Consider the following 24,980-nt stretch of genomic DNA (forward strand, 5'->3'; position numbering starts at 1 on the left):
GCCACTCCTACCGAGATTGTGACGTCGAAGAAGTTGTATGCATAAACTGTTCAGGTAATCACCTTGCCATTTCTCGAGAATGTCCCATTAAAAAACAAAAAATAGAAGAAAGAAAAGCCAAATACCTTAGACAGCAAATGCAGCAATCATATGCCACTGTTGTGAACACACCCCCTACCTTTACTAATAAGTCATTCCCTTCTTTACCTAAAGTCGCAGATAAACCGAAAGTAAATGACGCCCTGGATATGAACAAAATAGCAAATAATGATATAATTATAAACGCAATTGTAAAATCGTTGGTAGCCTTAGGAAATAAGAGTGACTCTGATGGGCCTCACACATAAGAGAATAAAAGAAATATTTTTATCTAATTTAATTTAATTTATGGATAATTACATTCATATTTTACAGTACAATATACAAAGTTTGCAGAGTAAAAAGAGCCTTTTACAAAACTTACTTATTGAAAAAAATATAGATGTCTGTCTACTTAACGAAACGTGGTTCAAATCTACTTCCATAATTCCCCACTTTCCCTCATATAATTTAATTCACAAAAATTCACAGAATTCCCATAACGGAGTAGCTATTTTGGTTAGTCATCGTTTAAAGTACCAAGTCATTCACACACACTCAGAATCTATACAAAATGTATGTATTACTATTGAAACACAATATGGGTCTATGGCAATACTTTGTGTATATAGTCCACCAAGTATCAGATTCGATTTAGTAAAGTTAAGGGAACTAATCAATAATATACCCAAACCTTGTATTATCATGGGTGATTTTAATGCTCATAACATAGCTTTTGGATGTCAGAGTGATAACAATAGAGGTAGATGTTTGCTTAATATTATTGATGAATTTGACTTATGTATTTTAAATGATGGATCACCGACAACTGTTCCTTATCCCAATAGACAAGCCTCAGCTATAGATCTTGCCCTTGTTAGCTCTTCAATCGCTCATTTATGTAACTGGTATGTTCATGATGACCCTATGGGTAGCTATCATCTTCCAACATTGCTTGACGTTAACATCAAACCATCAGCATATGACGTGTCTCCTCCTGTGGACCAAGAAAAATATATTTACAGTAAAGCAGATTGGTCCAAATATAACAGTTTATCAGAGACTTGTTTCTCTCATATTGATTTAATTAAAGATTCCCCTATCAACTCATATAATAAGTTTGTAGAAACTTTACATGATTTAAAGGATAAAACTATTCCGAAACGAAAATTCGCTTCAAATACAGTTATACGAAAGCCAGTACCATGGTGGAATAAAAAATGTAGTGAAGCTGTAGAAAAATCAAAAGATGCACTAAAATATTATTTTTCTAACCCAAATATAGAAAATTGGATTATGTACAAGAAGTTAGATGCAAATAAAAAGAGAATTTTGCAGGAGGAAAGAAATTCTTCGTGGCACAATTTATGCAGTAGCTTTAATAGGTTAACACCAGTGTCTAGAATATGGGGATACATCAAAAGATTTAAAAAAATAGGTACTGATCGAAATCGAAACTTTAATGATGAGTGGGTTCCCAGTTTTTTAAATAACTTAGCAGATTCTACTGAAACAGATGAGAGTAGGCTTGAATATTTGTTTAAAAATGCTACAGATAACAGTTTAAATATTTTTCTCAAGAACAATTTTACTATGGAGGAATTACAAACATCTTTAAAGTCTAGGAGAGATACTACACCCGGATTGGATGATATACCTTACATTTTAATCAAACAGTTACATTTAAATGCACAGACTACGTTACTTAATATTTATAATAAATTATGGCTTGAATTAACTATACCAGAGCCTTGGAAAACACAATGTGTCATTCCAATTTTAAAACCGAATAAACCTTTAAACGATGCATCTTCTTATAGACCTATTTCTTTATCATCTTGTTTAGGTAAGCTTTTTGAAAATATGTTAAAGACAAGACTAGATTATTTTGTTGAATCACAAAATTTAATCCCTTCTATTCAGTTTGGCTTCAGAAAAGGTAAAAGTTGCTCTGAAAGCTTTGTTTCTTTATTATCAGATATAGGTCAGGTTAAATTAAGTCACTCCAATGCAATTTGTGTATTTTTAGACATAAAAGGGGCTTTTGACAATGTAAATATAGAGGAACTTATTCAAATATCCCATGATATTGGTATCCCAGGTCATATACTTAAATGGCTTTACAACTTTTTGAACAATAGAACTGTGTTTGTAAAATACAACAATAAATTACATGGCCCTAAGACTGTTAATAAGGGCACAATGCAAGGAGCCACTCTGTCTCCTTTACTTTATAATTTATACACCTCTGAAATATTAAAATTTGTAAATGTACCAGATGTTAAAATATTACAATTTGCAGATGACTTACTTTTGTATAGCATACATCAAAATATAGAAATAGCTAAGGTCAAAATAAATACTGCTTTGAATCAATTGTATTACTATTACCACAATAAACTTAAGTTAGAAATAAGTCCTGGAAAAAGTTCAGTTCTAATTGTTAGTAAAAATCGAAACACTAATTTTAATGTGAAAATTTTGTACAACAATGTAGAAATTCCTATTGTTAAACAACATAAATTTCTAGGGATTATTATTGATGATCAATTAAAGTTTGATGATCATATCAAACATATATGCAGCAAAGCACTGAATGGCATAAACATATTGCGCTATTTAGCAGGTAGTTTTTGGGGATCTGACCCCAAAGTTATGAGTATGTTATACAAAAGTATAGTAAGAAGTCATTTTGATTACAGCAGTTTAGCTTATATGAATGCCAGTACCACCTTACTAAGAAAATTAGATGTAATCCAAAATATGGGACTGAGACTTATTTGTGGAGCCATGCGTTCCACACCAATTAACTCATTGGAAGTTGAGACATGTATACCACCCTTGATGTTACGTAGGTTGATGTTGGCTGAGAGATTTTTCTTGAAGATCATTTCATCAAATAGTCATTTACATAAGAAACTGGTAGTAGATCACAGGGTCTCTCAGTCAATTTCATGTAATATTTCTGCTTCTTCCTTGATAGGTGGAAGTCTACCTGGAATTACAACAATATTTTACTATGTAAATAAGAATTCAAAAGATATTGCTGTTCATGATATTTGGCCTATGTATAAAATTCCTTTTCCTAGTTTAATTAACAATTTTACAGTTCATTTAGATGTAGTGCACAATAAATTTGATTTCTCAATGTTTATTGATAATAAACCAGATAATTATATTATATACACAGATGGCTCTAAAACAGATCATAATGTAAGAGCAGCATTTTATGATCCACAACTGGACTTTACTAAATGTATAAAATTAAATGCAGCATGTAGCGTTTTCACTGCAGAAAGCTATGCTATTTATTGTGCATTACAACATGCAATTTCTGTAAATAATGTACATACAATTCTCATAGTTTCGGATTCTAAGAGTGTACTATCTGCTTTAAACAATGTAAATATGTCTTTTAAGCTTAATTATATATTATATGAAATTAGAGTTAAGACCAAACAGTTACTGGATAAGTTTATTAATGTAGAGTTCGTATGGGTGCCTTCGCACAGTGGCATAACCGGAAATGAAATTGCTGACGCTGCAACACATTGGGAACATTATGATGACCAGACAGAGCTTGTGAAGGTTCCATTTTCAGATTACCACAGCCACATCAAAGAGATCAACCGTAAATTGTGGAATGACTACTGGACACTAACCCTAGAAAATAAAGGCAAGTGGTATGCAGATATCCAAAAAGAATTACGAAGAAAACCATGGTTTAATAATTGTGAATATATTAATAGAAGATTTATAACAACTATAACTCGCATGCGATTAGGACACTGCTTAACGCCAGCTCACTTGAACAGAATAAATGTATATAACGATAGCCGATGTAAATACTGTGATGCTGAAGTTGCTGATCTGGATCATATTGTTCTGAAATGTGCAAATTTTAATATCCAGCGTTTAATTTTAGTAACTGAAATATGTGAATGTGAAGAAATTCAACAAAGTGTTCCCCAAGTTCAGGAACTACTTGCCAACAAGAAGTTTTATAAGACATTGTATAAATATATATGTAACACGGTAGAAAAAATATAAAAAGGTGTTAAGTTAAGTGCAAATAAGTAGGTATAAGATTATTTTTTCTTTGTAATTTAGAAATATTTTAAAAATTATCCATGTTTTCGGCTGAAAGACTTGTATCTATGGCCAAGAATAAATTAAAAAAAAAAAAAAAAAAAAAAAATCTCTTTTACTCTGATGTCGTTGACTCTCTCTTGTTTTCAAGCCCACCTTAATGCAATTCGTAGAACAAACTTGACAGACCCTGCTCACACCCAAGAGATGTGAAAATCAGAAAACTCCAAAAGTAATATGGTTTTATGCTTACCAAATAACACGAAATGTAATAATTGATGGTGCAGCTTGCAGTGCTTGCTGCAGTCTCCAGGAAACCCATAAAATCAAGTAAAAATGTCTGATACCTCCGTAAAAGCTTCTGACCCTGCAAAATATTCACCACTCAGCTGGGAATTGTGTCCTCCTGAACTTCTGTGTATGATATTCAAAAACTTAAATAGTAAAGCTTTGCTGGCATGTATGGCAGTAAGCAAAAGATGGAAGGATATTGTTATGGACTATATTGAGGTAAAAATGTACTAAATTATTCTTACATGCTGATTAAAGTAGCGTATTAGAAGTTTCCAACTGGAATCCAATTTGGTTGAACCGAACTGGAGTAGGAGTATGAAGAAAGGTGCAAAATTAAATTTCAACACCAAAATAGTAAAATTAAAAAATAATATATGCCTTTCGCATTTAAATACATCTGTAAGTATTCCTTAATTTCAGTGTCACAAACTATGGGAGAAGATGGTTCTAGAAGAAATGGTGAACAAAGGCGGCACATTCCGAAGAAAGTCCAAACTGAATGACAAAGGGATCCTAATAAATTCAAAACTGTGGAATTCAGTCAGCATCGCTCAGATAGAAGTTTATTATACATACGATTCAGAGGACTTTATAAAGATGCGTGTGTATAAAGGTCAACATCAAAATATATTAGTAAATCATTCGCTATTTAAAATGGGTACAATAGTTTAATATTTGAATGTGTATTTTTTCAGACAACCTCATTTTGTTAATGGATAATGACATAAACTACTTTGACATTAAAGAGAAGGAATTGCGGACATATAATGACTCCTCAAGTAGGTATGTCAACGTACTTGTTACAGCTTTCACCAAACTTGATGGCTCATCTGAACTAGTGTTCTGATCAAGCTTGTGTGTCTCATACATTCTTACACTGCCTGCTAATACATAAAATTGTTTCTGCTTAGCCACTCACGTACCATACCAAGCTGTCAAGAAGTTCGGTGAGAACTGTCATGTGGATGTGTTTTTTGTAAATATTTTTTTAATCTTTCAATATTAATCATTTTAGTAAACCTTGCTGATTATTATGAGAATGAATATATGGCTGTTATTTTGGAGCAATTTGAAGGGAATGAAGCTGATCTACGGTTGTATGGGAAAAGTAACCCAGATGACACCAGTTTCAATGAGAGTTTTATGTATATCATGAATGGTATTTTACTCTTCAAGTGAGTTTGGATTTTTTACTATGTCGCTTTTTTTTCATATAGCTTATGTCAAATAACTCTGCCGCGCTGAAATCAGATTCTAAGGGGTAAAGTTACTTAACATACAACGTAAACTATTGTCATAATAAAACTGTTTATTCACAGATTGGAAGACAACATTTGCTATATTATCACAAATAAGTACATCGTATGGGCGCTCATTTGGCACAAGGAAACATGGCAAGTTAGACTCAAGGGTCGTTACTACGGCAGTGCATACGACACAATATGTGCTATGCATGTGTCTAACAAGACGATTTCCATGGTAACCAAGAGCGGTTTGATACTCTGTGAAGATCCGAATTCAAAGAAGTTTGACAAAGCACAAAACTTCCGTACTCAACTTTGGCCAAACAATGCTAAACATTGCGTGTTGTTTAGTCTGTCGGAGATTGTTGTGTCAGGTAAGCCATTTACTTAATACGAAAAGTAATAAAGTTAATGCTGAAACGACGCTCCCCACTACCGCACTGAAAAAATAGAGAACAAACTGATAAGTGGAGAAGTCATAACTATGCCATAATCTTTGGAACCGCTGGTCGGATTTTCAAAATTCTTTCACTGATAGATAGCTACAATGTTCCTGAGCGCCATAGGTAGTAGTTCCCACGGGACGCGGGTGAAACTGTGGAAAACGGCTAGTCTTTTATAAGACTAGAGATTTGTAACCTTTTCAGTGGTTGGTGGTAGCCATCGAATAGAAGCGTACCACGACTCACAATTGAAGCGCACGACCGTGCTGTGCGCGGATATGACGTGCGCCACTGAACACGGAGAAGTTTTGCTTATCGGATACAAGGATGGGGCGGTGAGTACAACATAACTACTTATTATATTAAATATTTATTTGCAAGTATGTATATTTTAGTAGGTTTGAATGTAGGTCTAATTTAGGCCGTTTACACACTCATTTTAAAAAGTGTTTTTGTGTGCCATAATATTCAACCTGGTCAAGCCTGCTATAATATTCAGAATGTATCTCTATCTGTAATCTTAATAGACGGACTTTGCTATAAATAATAAAAACTCGCATAAAATCACTTCTAACAATAAATCTTGACCATTTCTAAAAACAATACCTAATATAAAGTTATTTGTCATTTTTGACAAAATAAAAATTTAAATAATTGTTCCAGGTTGCAATTTGTTTACTAAAAGACCTGAAAAATAATCAAAATAAGCCCCAAAGGTTGTTGCAAATTCAGGACTTTGACCGGGATGTAACTGACACCGCCATATTAGGGCTCGAGGTTTACGAAGATAAAATGTCACATCATTTGTTTGTGGCCGTGGAAGACAAAGTTATACAGTTATTAATCACCTATCCTAATACAGTTAAACAGTATTATGAATAATTTAATTTTAAAAATCTCAATTTTAGATTTATGTCAAAAACGTGTCATTTTATTTAAGGTTTACATAACTTTTTAGTAGCCCATCAAAGGGTATGTGATACCTAAGTTATTTATTCTAAAATAAGTAGTAAGTAAATATACTTAAGCTATTCGATGGATTTTTAACATACTTAATACTTTTATCATGCATGAATTAATAGATTGATCGTAAATAAGTTTAATAATTAATCAAACACTCTTTGTAATTTGAAATTTATTATCCAACAAACAATGTACAATCCGAACAAACTATCTTTGGTATAATTGACTCATAATATCAAGGACAATACATGTAATTATAAAGAAAATAAAACTACGTAGTTCACTGAAATATTGCACAATTGGTAGCCTGCAACAGTTACATAATATAATATTAATTAAATATTTAACACAATATCTGTAGTAGAATATAAATAAAACTGGTTAAACAAACAACTTTTTAAATACTGTAACATAATATTTACATTTCATGATTAAGTACTGATTCATTAAAGTAGAATTTGTGTCATTTGAAATCAATAAAGTGAACATATAAAATATTTTTTTGGTTTCTATTCAAATAACTATGTAACACACATGCTGTTGAATTATTATAAACGCTAGACAATACATGTAAAATTATATTTAATTCAAACAATTCCTTTATTTTGTAATACAACGTGTGTGCTACAGCCCTTACCTAACACCTATTTCATTTAATAATACAATTCGTGTACCAGACACAATAACATATTTTATTATTTGATATGCATTTCAACTGGTTTTACGGATACCCCTCTACATGTGGGTACCGATTCGTTTAATACAACACTTATAAGGCAGCTCACAGACTCGACCCACGCAATGCTGCGAAACAGAAGCATCTGTGCATCATGTATTCAGAGCGTTCTACTTCCCACTCATGGGTTCTAAGTACTTATTCGTTACGACTACTAAAACTTGCCTGTCAAAAACTACCGTCCAGCGGACTCACACGACGATCAAGCATCGAACGTTCTCGAAAACGCGCCTGCGCCTGCTAAATGTAACAAGGGAATTTCAACCATCTCTCTATGTAATAGAGTTGAGTTTAGCGGTCCGTCGTGTTGGGGTTGGTGTAAGAGAAGCCCCTGAAAGGCTCTTGGTCCATAGAGCGTAGAACGTGAGGTTCTACTGCTGTTAGACGGGGTCGCTCGCCCGTGAACGCTTTGTCGAAGTATTGAGTATCCATTGGATGTCTCTGTGGAAAACAATACAAGGTTAAAATTGTACTCTTGACATAAAAAATCCGCGAGAAGTTAAGCCAAGCTGTGCCAAGTGAGTTCAAAGCCGGATTTTCTTCTTGGCCTATATGTAATAATCAGGATGATGAAATGAAGACTTACCACACGTGGTCTGAAGGGAGTCTCCAGTTCCCGCCTCTCGAGCCGGTCCCAGTGGATTTGGTGGAAGAAGTCCTGGTCCCTGATGTCTCCGTGCATGCACTCCGTGCCGCCCAGCCTAGTCCGCGCGTCCTTGTCCAATAACTGAAGAAAGACAAGTGCAATTATGAGACATGGAAAAATAAATAACCCTCGAAACACCCTCGAAAATTTTGACCGGTTAGAAAACAGTGTGGAGAGAAAGGATGTTGGAATTTGTCTAGCTTATTAAGTGGACACTACCAGTGAACTTACCCTAGTCAATATGGTGAGCGCCTCATGCGAGAGGAAGCGCGGGTAGGACGGCATCTCGTTGCAGATGGACCAGAACAGCTCGTCCTCGTCGCAGCCGCTGAACGGACTCTGACCGATCAGCATCTCGTATAGTAACACGCCGAAAGACCACCAGTCCACTGTCTGGTTGTATTTTAAGCCTTTGATTATCTGGAATGAAGAAAGGAGAAACATTATAGGACAATGAACCAAAACATTGTGTTCTCCTGTTTCAAATATCATTAAAGCTATTTGTTTTTTGCTCCAAAGAAGGAATGCTGTGTGACCTCCCCGCAACATAATACACACGTGACACAAGCGTCGATACGCTAACCTGTTGTTGTTGTGCATAGTGTTGACAGATATTTGGCTGCAAATTGGACAAAGTCAAGATGTGTCATAACACAAAAATGCACATCACAGCCGCACTGACAGTTTTCCCATTCACGAGTTGATACAAGGTGATCCAATATGGTATGGATGTAGTAACGACAAAGTAAGCTGCCTAAAATAGGGGACCAGAAAATATAAGGCATCAACCTTTGACCGAGCGCTCGATTAAACAATCATCAACACAGCTGCCAACCACGAGATTGGCAGGTGTATGGATGATTCAATAATCATTAATTATGACAAGATCTATGGAGACAGATCTGTTTAATTTAAAAGAGATTTACTATATTGAAATGACAAAGTATGCGGAACTGCTAGATGGATGATCATACTATGGCTACATATACTTAGGTATAGCCAAGGTCTTGGTATGTTGTACTGACCTCCGGCGCCATGTAATCTGGAGTGCCGCAGAAAGTGTCTGCGGTCTTGTCCAAGTATATCTGAAGCTTGCACATGCCGAAGTCGGCGATGCGGACATGACCTTCAAAGTCTAGAAGGATATTGTCCAGTTTCAAGTCCCTGCAAACAAAGGAATATTTGGATTAGTGATATTATTTAAAGAGCAAGAGGAAAAAAGTCCTAGATCTGTTTTTTAAATTACCTGTAAACAATGCCTCTCTTGTGCAGGAATTTGAGTCCTGATACAATTTCGGCGGCGTAGAACCGCGCGCGTGCCTCCGGGAAGCGACCACTTTGTTGAATGTGGAACATCAGGTCACCGCCATTCAGGTACTCCATCACGAAGAATAGATGAGACTAAGTAAGAAAATGAGAAAAGTTAAGAAGATAATTATTATTAAATAGGTACCTAATAATTATTATTTTTCACGGTTCTCTTGTTTTCTTCTTTTGTCAACAAGCACTCAAGAGTTTTAGTTACTATCTTTTACAAAAAGGAAACAGACTTTCAGCGTTATTGTAATAAAGTTATGAATTTTGTGTCGGATGAATGAAGTATTTACTACTTATTTCCATATCAACGGACTTGAAGGCCCTTAACCGTCCTCACTAAGTCCCCATAGAGGTGGCCATCTTACTACCTTTTGGCTGGGTGGTCTGTGTATGAAGTTTCATAATTTCCGTCGGAAATGTTAACTGCTGTCCTACAGCTATTTGATCCCGTGTTGTGTGCCAAATACTATTAGCTCACTATTAATTATTTACAAAGTGTAGATCTGCTATATCTTCAGAATTTATTCGATGAAAATATGAGCGGAGCGCGCAACCATTAATGAATTCCGCAAAAATTGTAGGAGTTGTGATTTCAAATGTCACCACGGATCATGAAATATTGTGTAGAATGTTCAGTTTACTTACATCCGTCTGGAAAGTGGCGAACAAATGGCAGAGGTAGGGATGGTTTGTGCCAAGTGCGAGAACTTTCCTCTCGATCAAAGTGCACTCCACGTCATCGTCTTCTAGAACCACATCTTTTTTCAAACACTTCACGGCGTAGTAGTATTCTGTGTCGCGAAGTTCAGCTAATAATACCTGGAAATATAAAAATTATACCAAGTCAATTGAGGTTCTAGGGAGTCTGTGGATTTAAGAACAATCTACCTACATATGCCTTAGTATATCATAGTTAGAAATAACTAAGTGTAGTCTCTCTAACCTTATATCACTAGTTAGATAAGTTCACTTTTAAAGTGTACGTTGGCCTACAGTTCTCCAGTTCATCGTGTAGTCACACACAAATAGACGTCAGTACAGAGACAAACGTTATTGATACCGATGCTATTTAAAGAAACGCAAATCGTTAACGGATGCCACGAAAACGAACTGTGAGAAAGATTCGTCTTTGAAAAGTCATACAGACGGCTAGGCAGACATATACCTATACGATCGAATCATTCAATCTGTGATGATTTTGTTATTATATAACAAGACATTACGTTATCATGATTATTTAAAGATGTTTAATTTGTGAGTCCACAAATAACCAGCATGATTTGACAAAAACAAAGTAAAATCATGTGTTGATATAATGCCTCAGGAAGCGAACGCGACACTCGTACGACAGAAGTTTTCATTTTATAATTCATATATATCATGCTTTCTTCGTATTCTTGGCCGATTCTCAAAGGCAATTGGGCCAACCGCTGCGAAACCAGGAAGACGTTGCGTTCTGGCTCACGTAACGCGCGGATTACTCTTGCTAATAAACGTGTATTTGGTAGAGCCGTAAATCAATTCGACCGTTACACATTTACTAAATTATTTCCACGAAAATGTTATCCTTAAATAAGCGGTCCAGGTGAGCTAGCCAAAATATATCTTCGATCCAGGAAACCTATGCAGACATCTACTGTCAGTACAGAGTGCTAAATAAAGGAATCGATGAAAACACATTCATATGACGCATCCGTTTAGAGAATAAAAATACGCTGTAGAAAAATAGCGCGCCTCTACATGCGTTGAAAGAATCGTGTTATTTTGGCTTTATGACAATATATCACTGTATACGTAGTACATGATACTTGTAAATGGTAGACTATTAAGCCACGATAGACAATAGTTAATAGGCGACAGTGCGTCGAGCAGAGGACGATGACACGTGCTCTCTGACGTTGGAAAGGTGGCCAGTGATGTAGGCACCCGAAATAGAGCGAATAAATCTAATGTTACATTACGATAGTACGGCAGGTAAACTGCGGCGCACCACTAAGCTGCAGGTGGCAAGCTGCCACCACGCATCGTCACTGAGGTTACGGTCACCACTGCATATACACCAAAATGATAAATGCATCGTCAGATATGTCAAATTACCGCACATATGAAAATACGCAGCCGAATATAATTTAATCTAATTAATACTGGTACCTACGCAATTAGAAAATCCTCAAATGTTATCGCGATTCCACCAAAGCAAGGTCTGGGGTAAATACCCTCACGGGCGTGTGAGCCGACAGTAATTAACTGCGTTGTTTGTTATTATTAGACACCTATCTATTATTTTCCTAGCTATCTTAGTTTTTACCTATTTCTACATAATCTTTGACAGATATCTACTCTCTCTTTGCGCTGATGAATATTCCTTCAAAAGATCTACCAAATAAAAGCCTTTGCCCATTCTAAAAGTTCCCATTATATACCCCATTGAAGTTTCTGGACAGTATACAGTACACCACTAAACAGTCATATTATTTCTTTCAAAAATATTAAAATAAAGGAGTTTTATTAAGTTAATTCATCGTTGTTGTAAACAGGTAAACCTGTTGTCCTGATTTCTGTTTCAGTGGTTGTGCCTTGAAACTGAAACGAAGTCTTCAGTTCTAATTGAAAGCAAGAACTAATACAGACCTACGTTCGTAACAAAGCGATTTTATGATAGGTACAACGAGTTAAACCTACCTAATCAAATCTCTAGGTGCAGAGCACAGGTGTATTCGACATTTCTATTTAAATTTCAGGGTTCACATATATTCTGAGCTCAAAGACAGTTGTTGCACAATATTGGTAGATAATTTTGTGGCCAGTTGAAAGGAAAGGGCGTCTGGCGACGTATGAAGAGACTTTATTGCTGACCACTGACAGCTATATGGGAGCTTTGATTTTATGTCTCCTTTACTTATTATGAGAACATTGAAGTTTAAATATAGGCACAGGTATTCTAATTAGGGCGGCCTACCCCTGAAGTATCTGTTCACATTAAATCTTATCAGCACAAAAGGCTTTTCCGGCAGATCATTGTAATAGAGTTTTCCATTGGTGTAACTGTAAAGTATCTAGGTACAAATGAAATCCACCTCCTCAGTACTTTCCGAGTTCATCGCCCTCCCCGTACGACATAAAAATATTATTTGACATTTCCTAACTCTTTGATGTCGTGCGTCACTATTAACTGGCGATGCTCGCCGCTGCGTCTCGAATGCGAGAAATTAATAGCATTATATCGTCACTTGTCAAAATCAACTAGACACCTAATATTGTAGCCGGCTCGCTGACTATGACGTAGGTAGTCTACCTGCTGGGAATAGGAGTCGTCTGATGACGTAACCAACCATGATGTTATATCTTATCTAGATAAATATTGGTTGCAGGACACCTATTATAATATATTAATTTCATTTATGTGTAGAGCTTTCGTTTGCGTAAAACATTCTCATTGTTCCTACAGCCAGTGTTAGGGAATGTTAAAATTGTCATAAACATGAATATGAAATGCTCTTTAGTGACCCAGTTTCATTCGGTCTATTCTTGAGTTCACAGGTAGTTAATTCTATTTTCATATAATTTCCTCACACTTTGACACAGTTACAGCATAATAACTAAGCTGTTAATGCTAGAATATCTAGTTGTTGCAACACCTGTTTTAAACGTGATAATAGAACTGCCTGCAACTTTAACGTTACTACATTAACTAGAGTTAGAGTCGATAAAGTTCGCGCCAATTAACTTTGTGATTCTGAAGTTAGCCATTTGATGCCTCACGCGAGCGCAAAAGGTTTTATTTTAACGGTGTGAAGTCCATAGTAGCCACCACCGAACAAGCAAAGCTTCTTGACGTATAAGTACAGGGAAAGAAATTGCTAAGGTACTTCAGAAATGCAAACTTAATTAGCACGAGCTGATTAGAGTTGATTGACATCCAATATTTGTATGACAAAGGCTTTTCCAGCGTGGGTGGTTGAAAGTTTTGACAATTTGACATAGTTTCAGAAAAGCTAGTCAACCGTTATGTCACCGGCTATGAATAGACATTGTATTCTCGACATGTCTTGCGAAAGTTGAGAAGGAATTGTCGGATGTAGATACCGTACCTCCTATCTATCGCGTATCATCGGATGTCGCAACCTACCTTTTAGGTAGGACCAGCTGAATTTATAATAAGTTGGTAGGTATATGGAAATCTATCGGAAAAACGCGCAAAGAAATCTGGTATCAATAAAACGTGCCACAGTACGTAAAAAACATTATAAAATCTATCTTAGATCTGCCATAATAAATAGAAACTTTCCGTATTACGCAAATCCTTAAGAAAATACCTACGATTAGTTTTTGCCTTCGGGAAAATATATGCGATTGATTGAACTTTTAACTGAACAAATTGCTTCATATTTTAAACTGCTATGAATTAATGGGTGTACCTATTATTTTTGTAGTCACGGAATATGTCGGGTTTGTCATATTTTTGTTATTTGTATTAATAGACACGTCTTTCGGCAACTAAATACACTGTCTTGTCGGTTGCAAATCACTGCGTGTACAACAGTTATCTATGTATGTATAGCGAGAGTATTCGAGAGCTGTTTTTTCTCTTGGCAAAATCCCTTGTTTCAATTTTCGTGTATTTTGGGACGGAGAATTCGTACACACCTTGGATTTTTAACAAATTGCTTTTTCTTGGTAGTAGTTTAGAAGAATAATGTTTTATATCTGGTAGCTGCAGACAGCGGCATTAGGTAGAATTTTTTACCCGACATAAAAAGTCTAACGTATTCGACGAAACATGACTGCACTGACTTTTAAAACGCACCTTTGAAGAGTTTGTGATATCATCTGCTAGAATAAGATGATCTCTTTGATTGTCGTGATATATTGATCCATTTTTAAACCCCGAAACGAGGCTTCACGTCAAAAGTCTGGCACTTGCCTCATCTGTGCCGGATTCGGGTCAACGAGAGAAAACAATGCTAATTGCTTACTGATACCCCAGCCAATCAATGTTGCGGAAAATTCCCAAGGAAAATTATGCTAAAAAAATAAATTCAATGAACTATTACTTACTTTTCCGAAGCTGCCTTTGCCCAGCACCTTGATAAACTGGAAGTCTTCCACAGTATATTTCCTGAAGCGAGGAATGGATCGCGCGGGGGGAGTGAACCGGCCCGTCTTCCTAAAGATGTCGTAGGCAGTGGATTGCTCTGAGAAAGACAAATTAACCGTCCAACACTTATATAAAAGCTCATTTTTGGTAGAAAAATTTTGGGAGATAGATACTAGGTAGTAAGCATAGAATAAAAAGTAGGAAAGTTAACATTCATAATTAAAAACATTTGCCTGTATCTAATTGAACTAATTTTGATGAAATCAGGCATACATTAATTACGGCCTTTTAAAGGACACATATTATCATTGGAAAATTAAAATAGTTTCCCTATAAATGTAGTGAAACAGCAAATATGTAAATAAAACTTTTTAAATTAAACAAAAGCGTCAGACAGAGCCTCAAGCACTGTCTATTTTGGCAGCCGTTACGAAATACTGTGTTCCCGATGTTAAAAGTGGACTATGTGTCCGAGCTACAATAGTTCGAATTGTATTTAGACTCAAACAACAATTTTCCTCTATACTTTAAACAGACAAAATAAACAATTATGGCGACACAAAAGATAATAAAACAAACAAGTTGTTTGCAAACTCTGATATTATTTTTAAATACGGTGTGGGTCGTTTCGAGTGAAAGTGATGTCCTTAGTCCCAAGTGTAATAATGAACCAGAATGATACCACTTTGTATTACGAGGAAATATAAGAGCCGCCCGACCTCTATATCTTGCCAGAAAACTTGTACCTACTGAAAATGAAAGTTAATTACTACCCCACACGATATTTGTTTACATTTTATAAATTCGTGTTTTCTTCAGGCCTTACTTATTGTTCTTACATTACAGAGGATATGGTTTCTAAAGTTTTAAATGTATTGGCACGAGCGCGTTGGCATTTACAACTGTTCCGATACACATCTGTAAACATCCTTTGGTGAAGCCATTAGGGCCACTAACCGATCCTTATCGAATGACACTGAGAGTGCGACAGCCGCCACGGTCACTTTGCCTATTTGGCGTTCATCATACGCATAAAAATATGAAATAAGCCTTATTTATTTAGTCGTAAAATTAATAATCCGTCTGGCTGGAAATACAAAGTGTTGATGACAGCTTTGATCGTTAAAAGTTAATTTATCGTGTCCACTCAGGATTTTGTAAGCATTTTGTATCTACACAAAGTTATAAAGCTGGATATTATGTAAGAATCAACTCCTAGTCTATAATATTATTAGTTTTTATGCTTCCGGAACTAAATCCCCTTCGGTGTGTGACTTAATGTCTGTCCTCTGAAAGTCTTGATTATGCGATGAATTACAAATGCTTTTAATTTGGAATATCGAACGTCTAGCGTAGTAGGAGATTTTACCAAAAATAATTCCGGATTTGTCTCATTAAAAGGCTTGACGAAATAGCTCGCAGGTCATTGATGGTACAACTATCCTTAGTATATGAAAAGCTGCTTTCCTGAAGATGGTAAGAAATCCTGTGGCTCAACCTCCTTACTTGGGAGTCCATCTTTGCTCTTTATGCTGTATCCAGATTCAGAGATTCAGAAATGAGGATGTCATTTCATTCAACGCATATAGATACACTATGCGTGAACGGGTCGTTGGTAGCACATAATTCAAGTTCATGGATGTTTACGTTGCGATATAGTAGTATGACATAATTATAGCAGCGTGTGCGATATATTAATTCTCTTTCACCTCGTATGAGATCGCGTCGCTAAAAATATTTGCTCAGACGAAGCAATATCAAGGTCGTCGCGGTTAATTCGGTGGTTATCACGAGATCCCGCCGGGAAAAAACTCCAGTCTTCCATAATGAGATTCGTATTTTTATTTTGATATATTTCACGAAGATTTATAATGGGGCAGCTGCTGTTATTCTTCTTTGTCAATATTATTTAAAAATAAAGCGGTCAGCCAGAAACAAGATTTTTGTTAAGTGTATAAAAACGGTTGAAAGAAAGATAAAAGCAAATACGGGATAAATAAAAATACTTATTTAGAAGGCACGACCAAGCAGACAGGGGCAAAGGTACCCTATAGGAGATCAAAAGGTAAACTAACTCATTAGGTAAACTTATTTTAAAATCTTCTTTATGTCGTGTATTTGATGTTGTAGTATTTTGTTGTTAAGGCTACGAAGGACTTCGGATTACCAGAGCATGGCAGTTCCTTCAATGTTTAAGATGTTAAGTAATTATTTAAAGTTCCTAAGTTTCTTTTTCAGAAAAAAATATATCTACCATTAATAAAGAAAATATTTTCTGTATACCAGCTAATGGATAATTTTAAAATATGATGTGTCTATATTGCCCGTAAAATTAAACATACCCATCACATCATCATTATATCAGAATCCAATATATTACGAACCTCGTTATAACATAACCCATTTTATATAAATAAACACGCGCCCATAACCAATAATTCAAGAGGCACCAACCTCTTTTTGTTTATGCTCTATTTCTCTTTAAATCTCTTTTAATTTGAAATTCGAAACAGTCGTATAAACAAACAGTTTTAATAATTTTCATTCGGCCATCTTTATTTATAAGTAGACAGGCACTTCGGAAACATGTACCTAATGTTTTTTCTTCTCTATTTATTTATTTTTAAATGTTTTATTGATTAGTTCCGTTTCATGAAAAGAAACTGAATATTATTGTGCCGGCCGTAGATGATAGAGACTCCTCTGAATATTTACTTCACTTGCCTTACCGGGCCTCACGGAAGATTTATTTTTATAATTATTATTAATTTCGAAGCATAATTACGCGTTTTATTTTCAGTGTTAGAGTCATCAATTTGTAAAATTAATGTTCCTTTTGTGGTGTCAGAACTTGGCAAGTCTCGCTTGATTAGAAATAAATCATTTGTCCGTCTTCAAGTTCTCAGAGTTTCCAATTTTCCTGTATTGTCATGCATTACATGAAGTTCACGGAAAGATTTTGTATATTTACATTGTTCTTTTCTAGAAAAACTATTACAGTCTTCACCTTTGCTTTAATTTCAAAGAGTACCATTTCGCAGTAAGAAATGAGGAGCCATAAATCTCATAAATCTTTGTGGTCATGTGACGTTAGCACAGCCGTTCGGTGGCAGCGAACCATTTATTAATTAAATCTGGAAGTGATATAACAGTGTGCGTATTACACAATTTCCACAGTGATAAGTTGTGAGTCGTGGACTGGAATGCGGAACATGCCGAAGTGGGCCGTGGGCCTGCACTCTGATTTCAGCGAAAGTCCTGCCCGCTTCTGCGCAGATATTTATAGCCGTGTTCGAAATAAGAATACAATTAGATTTTTTGCCAATCGTGCCAATGTCCGTGTTTATAATATAATGTTCCTCCTAATACAATTTATTGACTGGAGTGTTTGAAAGATGAACGGGAATGATTCTGACCCACACCTTTGATGATTCTTGATTGAACAACACATAAACGTTTAAAACTATCATCTTATAGTTTATTTCTTTAATGATGAGCCAAGAAGTCCTTTATTCTTTCCTCAGAAGTTTCTGGTGACGTGATTTATATATTGTTTTTAACTTGAAAGGAGATCATGATGATGACTAAGGAAACTGTGTTAGTAGCTGCAAGCAGAATTTAGTTGGTACTAGATACACTACAAGTATAACACTCATATTTATCTAATCTGTTCTAGAAGAAACATGTCACAAATAAACAAGCAAGCAGTCAAAACTCGTAGTTTGTAGTACAACGTGTCTCACCAAGCTCCTGTTCTAGGATGTCGGTGTTATTGCCGTGCGCGGGCGCCGCACCTGACGTCCCGGCTGCTTCGGCACCTGTGCGCACGAATCATAATCAAATTGCTCTGGATTACATTTATAATGAAAAAAAAACGCATTTCCTATCAGCAGAATAAAATTTGCAACCCCTTTGTTGTATCCCAACACAGGTCGCTCAACCCGATATAGTTCTCTAAATTGTGATAAATGTGACTTTCTCTGAGAATTCAGTATAAAATTATTGTAATAGACCACATAGTTGACACACACACAAAATATGTAAACAAAGGTAATAAAATAGTAAATATATTTAGTTCAAAATATTTTATAGGTTGACACAAATATTGTGCATAATATTATCTTGTGTAGGTTATGAAAAGAAGAAAATAGATACATCACAACTTGGTGTAAAGACAAACATTTTATATGTGAAATATTTTAATATAATTAATGTTCTTTTTATTTACATGCAAGAGATAAAAACAAAACAAACTTTACACCTAATCCTGATACACTTAAAATTTCACGCTATTTTAAGAAATGTTTTCAAATATTATTTTTTGTTTATTTTCTTTGGATTTATTTGTTTTTAGTTAGAATATTAAATGCCACACGCTGGTTGGTTGGAAATACAAATCATGCAGTGACGTTTGCAGAGAAGTTAGCCAATTAATCGACGATCGACGGATCTATTGATCCGTTAGTCACGAGAGCGCAGACACGCGCTGGCATCTATCATCATACGCCACAGCGTCGATGACTGATCAAGTAGAATGATCCTTCATTCATACATTTGCTATATTCGGAAGAAATTTCCATTTGAGGTTGTTGGGGTCATACAAGATTTATGACAATCAGGTGACTGGCAGACAGATCGTTTCATATAACAATTGTTCATTGCGTTCTTATTCATTTTCGAAATAGTACCTACCTAGTACACTAGCTTGCTTAACGGTTGCAGTTTTTGTACTTAATGGTTTATCTCTATTATTAAAAATCAAGACTTCCAAAAAGACGTGAGCTATGTTTTATGCTGTTTTCGTCATGATATTTTTACCCCGTTGCGCGACTGTAACTGTTCTAACAATTCTCTGACATGACGATTGCAGACGTAGCAATTGGCCTCAACATGCATACAACTGTTATAAAGGATTTGGTATTTAGGTACTTAATGTAATGTCAACTCCTCTTTATGTTAATTGTGGCTGCAATTGTTTCTATTAATTTTGTACAGGTGAGCAAATGGTTGGCTTCTCGCCAGACACATCGCACACCCACGCCACAATGTACACAAGAACATAAACAAATACGTACAATAAGTTTACTATTCTATAAGTGCACAGTAATTGACATTATCAGAAAGATATGATAGTTTGAACGTGGACAACAAATTAGTATTCCAATACGCATTTCGGTTTTAGAATGTTGTTTTAGAATCTTAATTTGTTGTTTGAATTACCGTATAAATGTTACATTGTTGTAAACCCTACAAAAAATGTAGTCGGGTCCATAAATGCCTACCTAATAATAACTGAAACAGAAGTTAGATAGCAAGCCAATAAAATTGCTTTATTTTGGGCTGAACTACTGACGTAGCAATGACGCTCACATTGGTATGTTTAGTTTCGTTCGTTGATAACATAAAAATCGCTGATATCATTCAGACATTATTATGTTCCTATTTTGAGTATCTACCCACCTTTTCTTGATGCAGTTCTCGATGCCAAAGCTTCCACCAATAGGCGCTGGTTCACTCCGCACAAATTCGCTGTCAATTTTCACACTTTCGGTGGCAGTTTACATCACAGTCTAAAACAGATTAACTACCAATTGTGGCGTGGCTCTAGGCTTTGTAAAGGTTTCTGTACATCTCTGCAGACATGCCACAACTCATACGCTGAAAGCCGTGCAAAAGCAGACGTGCAGAGTTTCCTATCGTTTTAGTGGAAAATTAGTTTGTGTGACTACTATATACAAATGAGTCCTGTTAATATGTAATTCCCTAGATTGATATTGCTAAGTAATTACCTTTCTTAATTTGTGAAAACGTTGCAGGCGATGCCGGTGCTGAAGAATCGAAGCCAGAATCATTGGAGCCCGTAGAGGTTCTTCCATCTGGATTATTTTCACACTCATAGAACTCAGCCGAAGCTTCACTAGCATCCGAATCATCATCGTCGTCGTCTTCGTCTGAGGATTCCTCTTCTGAAGAGGAATCAGATGAATCTGACGAATGAATCACTTGAGGAGCTTTTTTCTGCAATGGACGAGGAGTCGCTATTAAAGGTCTCACGGCTTTTTCTTCTTTCACTGGTCTTTTGGTTATGACTGGTGTATTGACTACAATTTGATTTGAAGTTTCTGGTTTTCGTCTTTTGAACAATATTTTCAGCCTTATTTTCCTCTCCTGTCTTATGTTCAGTTTGTACTCTTGCTTCAATTTCTTCATTTGGAATGTTTTGTGACTCTAATGCTACTAGTTTATCAGGAACACTCTCCGATTTGATATCCTCTGGTGAGCTGGGTGCAACGCTAACCGATCCCTCTGATGCTATATTTGCCGGTTTAGATGCACTATTGCTTGATGGGATCTCTGGTTCTACATTGTTCAAAGTAGAAATATTTTTATCGTCAGTCTTGTCACTCTTAGTAATATTACTTTTTCCTGATGATTGAGCTTTAGCCTTAGCTACGGGAGAACTTTTTGCGGGAGGAGTTTTTGAATTTTTATTGGAATTGGACGATTTGGCACTTGGAACCTTTTGGTCGATATTATTTCCACATGTGCACGTGCAGGGTCCTTTGCTCGTTGAAGGTTCAACGTTCTCTACTTTGGTGCTAATCAAGGCTTTGTTTATATTATTAACTTGAGACAAATCGATTTTATTTTCACTTGTTGCTATGTTATCAATAGGTTTATGTTCAGGCAAACTTGTATCAATTTTGGTTGCTGCAGCATTGTTGGGTAAAGTATCGGAAGATATCGATTCTAATAATGCAACGCTGTTAACAATATTCGTTGTCAATTCCTTATCCTTTGCTTCCTGCTGTGTTGTTTGTTTGTGCAATTCAGGGCCATTTGTTGCAGGTACCGTGACAAGTCCGTCGATTGTATTTTGTGTAGAATTGGGTATCTCTAACACAACTTCATTTCCTTGTACCGTTACGTTGTCGGCTACTATATCTTCTGATTTGACCAGGGGATTGGTAATATCCGTTTTTGGACTGGGCTTTGGAACTACGGTTTGAAGAGATTTTAAATCGGTTTTATTTTCCTTTTTCAAAACTTTTTTTAATTTTTCTGATTTTGTTTTCTTTTGACTGGGTTTTAACGTTGTTTTCATCAATATTATCCAGTGATGCACTTTTCCCGATATTTTACATTCATTGGAATCGGATGATACTTTAGTGGAGCATGTATCGTTTCCTTGTATTTCAATTTCCTGAGCTAACTTTATTGTGTCTTGTACTGACTCATGATTCACGTCTTCAGTAAACTCATGTACCATTTTAGCTTCATCTATCTTACTTTCATCAATTACTTGTTTTGGTTCTTCATTCTTTATTTTGGCGCTTATTTCTGGCGTAGAATCTAATTTTACGTTACTTTGATTCACTTCTTCATTTTTCTTTAGTGACTGCATTTCCTGCGCCTTCATATGATCTTCTTCTTTTTCTTTTTCGACTTTAGTATCAACTAAAGACGTGATACCTTCTAGATTAACATTGGATTCATTGACATTATCTTTTGCTTCTTCAATGTTTGAAGTCTCTTCTTCCTCTGGGAACCAGAATAAGGCACGTTGTTTTTCTTTAGCTTCTTCTAAGTTTTGTTTTCTTTTCACTAAGTAAACTGTTTCTCTTTTGCCTATTTTATTCCAGAAATTTCCGTCGTCTGGCTCAGGGGAGTCAAGTTCATTTACAGATTTCTTTTTACCGATTGTTTTTAGTTTAGTGTGATCATTTTCTAATCGCGAGTGTAATGTTTGTTCCACTTCACTGCTGTATACTATTTCTTTCTTTGGGATACGTGGCTTTTCTTCTACAGTAACATTTTCAACCCTAAACTTGAGCGGGCTCGCGGGAGACTCAATTACTTCTACGGAGGACGTTATTTTGGTTTTTAATTTAGGCTTAGGCTTTTGTTTCTTGTCATCTAGTTTTTTCACTGATAATCTGATTTCTTCTATTGCAGGCAAATCTACATTCCCTTGTTCTTTTGGAAATTCGGTGATAGAATCTAATCTGCGAATGCTACTGCCTGAGGACGACTTTCTAATGCTACGCCTTTTTGAAAAGCTTCTTGGATCTCTGACATCCTTCTGTGATTTTAGACTATCATGTAGTGAATGGTCAGATTTTGTAGTTTTTAAAGGGTTTTGTAAGTTGTCCTGCTTTCGTCTTTTATTTGACTCGAATGACTCCAAGTTCCTTTTAGCATCATCAGTAACACCTACTTTGGTTAAATCTAAAGTTGCAGTGCTGAGGTTTTCACTCCTGATTAAGGAATCTAATAAATTGGCTTGTTCCGCCAAAAGCTCCATTGAACATCTTCTGTCTAAACAGATGTTGTCAACCAAAACAGGTTTTGGCAATGGAGTTGCCGGCAAGCTTTGAGAATTACCTGCTTCCTTTCTTTGTACCTTGCTGGGTATTCCCGAAACATTTTCATCCTTGACATGGAATTTTTCTACAAGTTTTGCTCCCAATGTTTTCTTTTCTTTTTTGTCTTTATACGTCAGATCGTCAGAAAGCTTTTCCCTCCATTTCATAAACTCTTTGTCATCTGTTTTATTTTCTTCATTTACTTCTTGTTCACCTGCTTGGTCTTGCGTAACCTCAGAAGCTTGTTCCTCATTGGGTTTACGCGGAGAATTCCTCTTAATAGTATAAAGTCTTACCACTGTTCTTCCGCGTTTTATTGTACTCCTTTCGACCCCCGGCGAAGAGTCAATTCCGGTTTCAGGTTTGCCATCAACTCTGGGCATGAACGGACCACTTTCACTGTCATTATTGGCATCCTCTTTTGGCTGCTCTGTTTCAGGCTTAGGAGGTGAGGGAGGCGTAGGAGCCTCCACTTTATGCCTGTATCTATCTCTGGAAACATCGATATCAGCTGTGTTTATATTTACAGGACGCGGCGTATAGTTCGGAGTACCGTAAGTTCTAGACGAAATTGGTATCCTTCTCGGGCTGTGTATTCGAACGGGACTCGCAGATCCCCGCTCGGAGATAGTGGTGAGCATCGGTGAGTAATTTCTTCCTGCACTGGTAATCCATCTTGATGATAATGGTGCACGAGAGTAGCTACTGAGAGACGAGTGATTAGTATAATTGCTTCCAGGATTAAGGTACGAAGCACTGTAAGACGTTCCTAGTGGCGAAACTGAACTTCCATAGTTGTAGGCAGATGTGTAAGGGGATGATGACCCGTAATACATGTTTGCGATGTGTTCGGAAAACAGAGGCATAATGGCGCGCTAAATCACGGACGTGCGACACCCGGGGTCGCTCATCGGAGCGCGCGCGCAGACTGGCGCAGCGCGCGGGGCGAGCGGCGCGCGGCCAGGTACGCGCCGCCCACTGCCGCCCCGCGCCGCCCGCCCAGGTGATTGATTGATGATGCCAAGTCGGTAATAATAGACACGTATGACTTTTGTCACAATCTCGGAAGGAAGTTTTCACATGCCTGGGTGAGAGCTATCACCTCATGATGCATATTTTAATAGCAGCTTAGTAAGCATACATTCAACTAATCACATAGATGAGTAATCTAGTGTAAAACACAAATGTTGCATAACCAATTAAGTATAACGCTGTGTGAGTGAATTTATTACCGTTCTATTATTAGTCGATCTAAAATAAAACATCTTGCGACATGCCTAGGCGTATTAATAGCTAAGCAAGCATTGTCTACCTACTTACGAGAACTATTCTCAGCTGGAATTGTTTATAAACGATGTACAAGATTTTTTGGACTACGATGTATTTTTTCTAAAATTAAAATATACAATGTCGCGGAAGTCGATGTAGGAAAATGGGATTTTGTTATAACGGAACAATGCACTACCTATATGTACCGGATCGTCATAAAAACTAAACTGGTACAATCACACAACTACACAATCTATAGAGCAACACTTTTTTCTTACCGTTAATTAATTTAATTTAACATTTATGTATATACATAATATTCGATATGTAGATTAAAGAAAGTTTTATTTAATTCTATAATGTACTCCAAAAGTTACTTGTACGTGAAGAATTCAAAAAAAATGAGTGCTTATCCAATCAAATGCACGTGGATTTTA

The 24,980-nt window shown here is 36.2% G+C and overlaps 2 protein-coding genes and 1 long non-coding RNA gene across 5 annotated transcripts; 1 reads left to right on the top strand and 2 right to left on the bottom strand.

Moving 5' to 3' along the window:
• Nucleotides 1-773: 773 nt before the first annotated feature.
• On the bottom strand, nt 774-4,266 carry LOC135116882 (uncharacterized). Of its 3 annotated transcripts, XR_010276447.1 has the most exons (3): nt 3,886-4,065; nt 3,545-3,741; nt 774-3,073 (listed from the first exon to the last, which is right to left on the bottom strand). It is a non-coding gene; the product is annotated as an uncharacterized LOC135116882 (long non-coding RNA). The 3 variants fall into 3 exon arrangements; XR_010276446.1 differs by having other exon boundaries at nt 3,741-4,266; XR_010276445.1 differs by having other exon boundaries at nt 3,545-4,266.
• A 93-nt stretch (nt 4,267-4,359) lies between these two features.
• On the top strand, nt 4,360-7,608 carry LOC110380572 (uncharacterized). Its single transcript, XM_049847034.2, has 7 exons — nt 4,360-4,677; nt 4,882-5,074; nt 5,157-5,240; nt 5,477-5,636; nt 5,781-6,079; nt 6,353-6,483; nt 6,812-7,608. The coding sequence occupies exons 1-7, from the start codon at nt 4,504-4,506 to the stop codon at nt 7,028-7,030; spliced, it is 1,260 nt and encodes a 419-aa protein (XP_049702991.2). The 5' UTR covers nt 4,360-4,503; the 3' UTR covers nt 7,031-7,608.
• LOC110380571 (uncharacterized) lies at nt 7,269-24,250 on the bottom strand. Its single transcript, XM_021340583.3, is given in 12 exon segments — nt 7,269-8,288; nt 8,434-8,574; nt 8,725-8,913; nt 9,519-9,657; nt 9,740-9,894; nt 10,456-10,629; nt 14,869-15,005; nt 18,652-18,726; nt 20,698-21,041; nt 21,043-21,999; nt 22,001-22,049; nt 22,052-24,250. Coding segments are annotated over 12 exon segments (4,599 nt in total). The 5' UTR covers nt 24,141-24,250; the 3' UTR covers nt 7,269-8,138.
• Nucleotides 24,251-24,980: the final 730 nt, after the last annotated feature.

This window comes from Helicoverpa armigera, chromosome 4 (genome assembly GCF_030705265.1).
Source record: "Helicoverpa armigera isolate CAAS_96S chromosome 4, ASM3070526v1, whole genome shotgun sequence".
NCBI classification, from domain to species: domain Eukaryota; kingdom Metazoa; phylum Arthropoda; class Insecta; order Lepidoptera; family Noctuidae; genus Helicoverpa; species Helicoverpa armigera.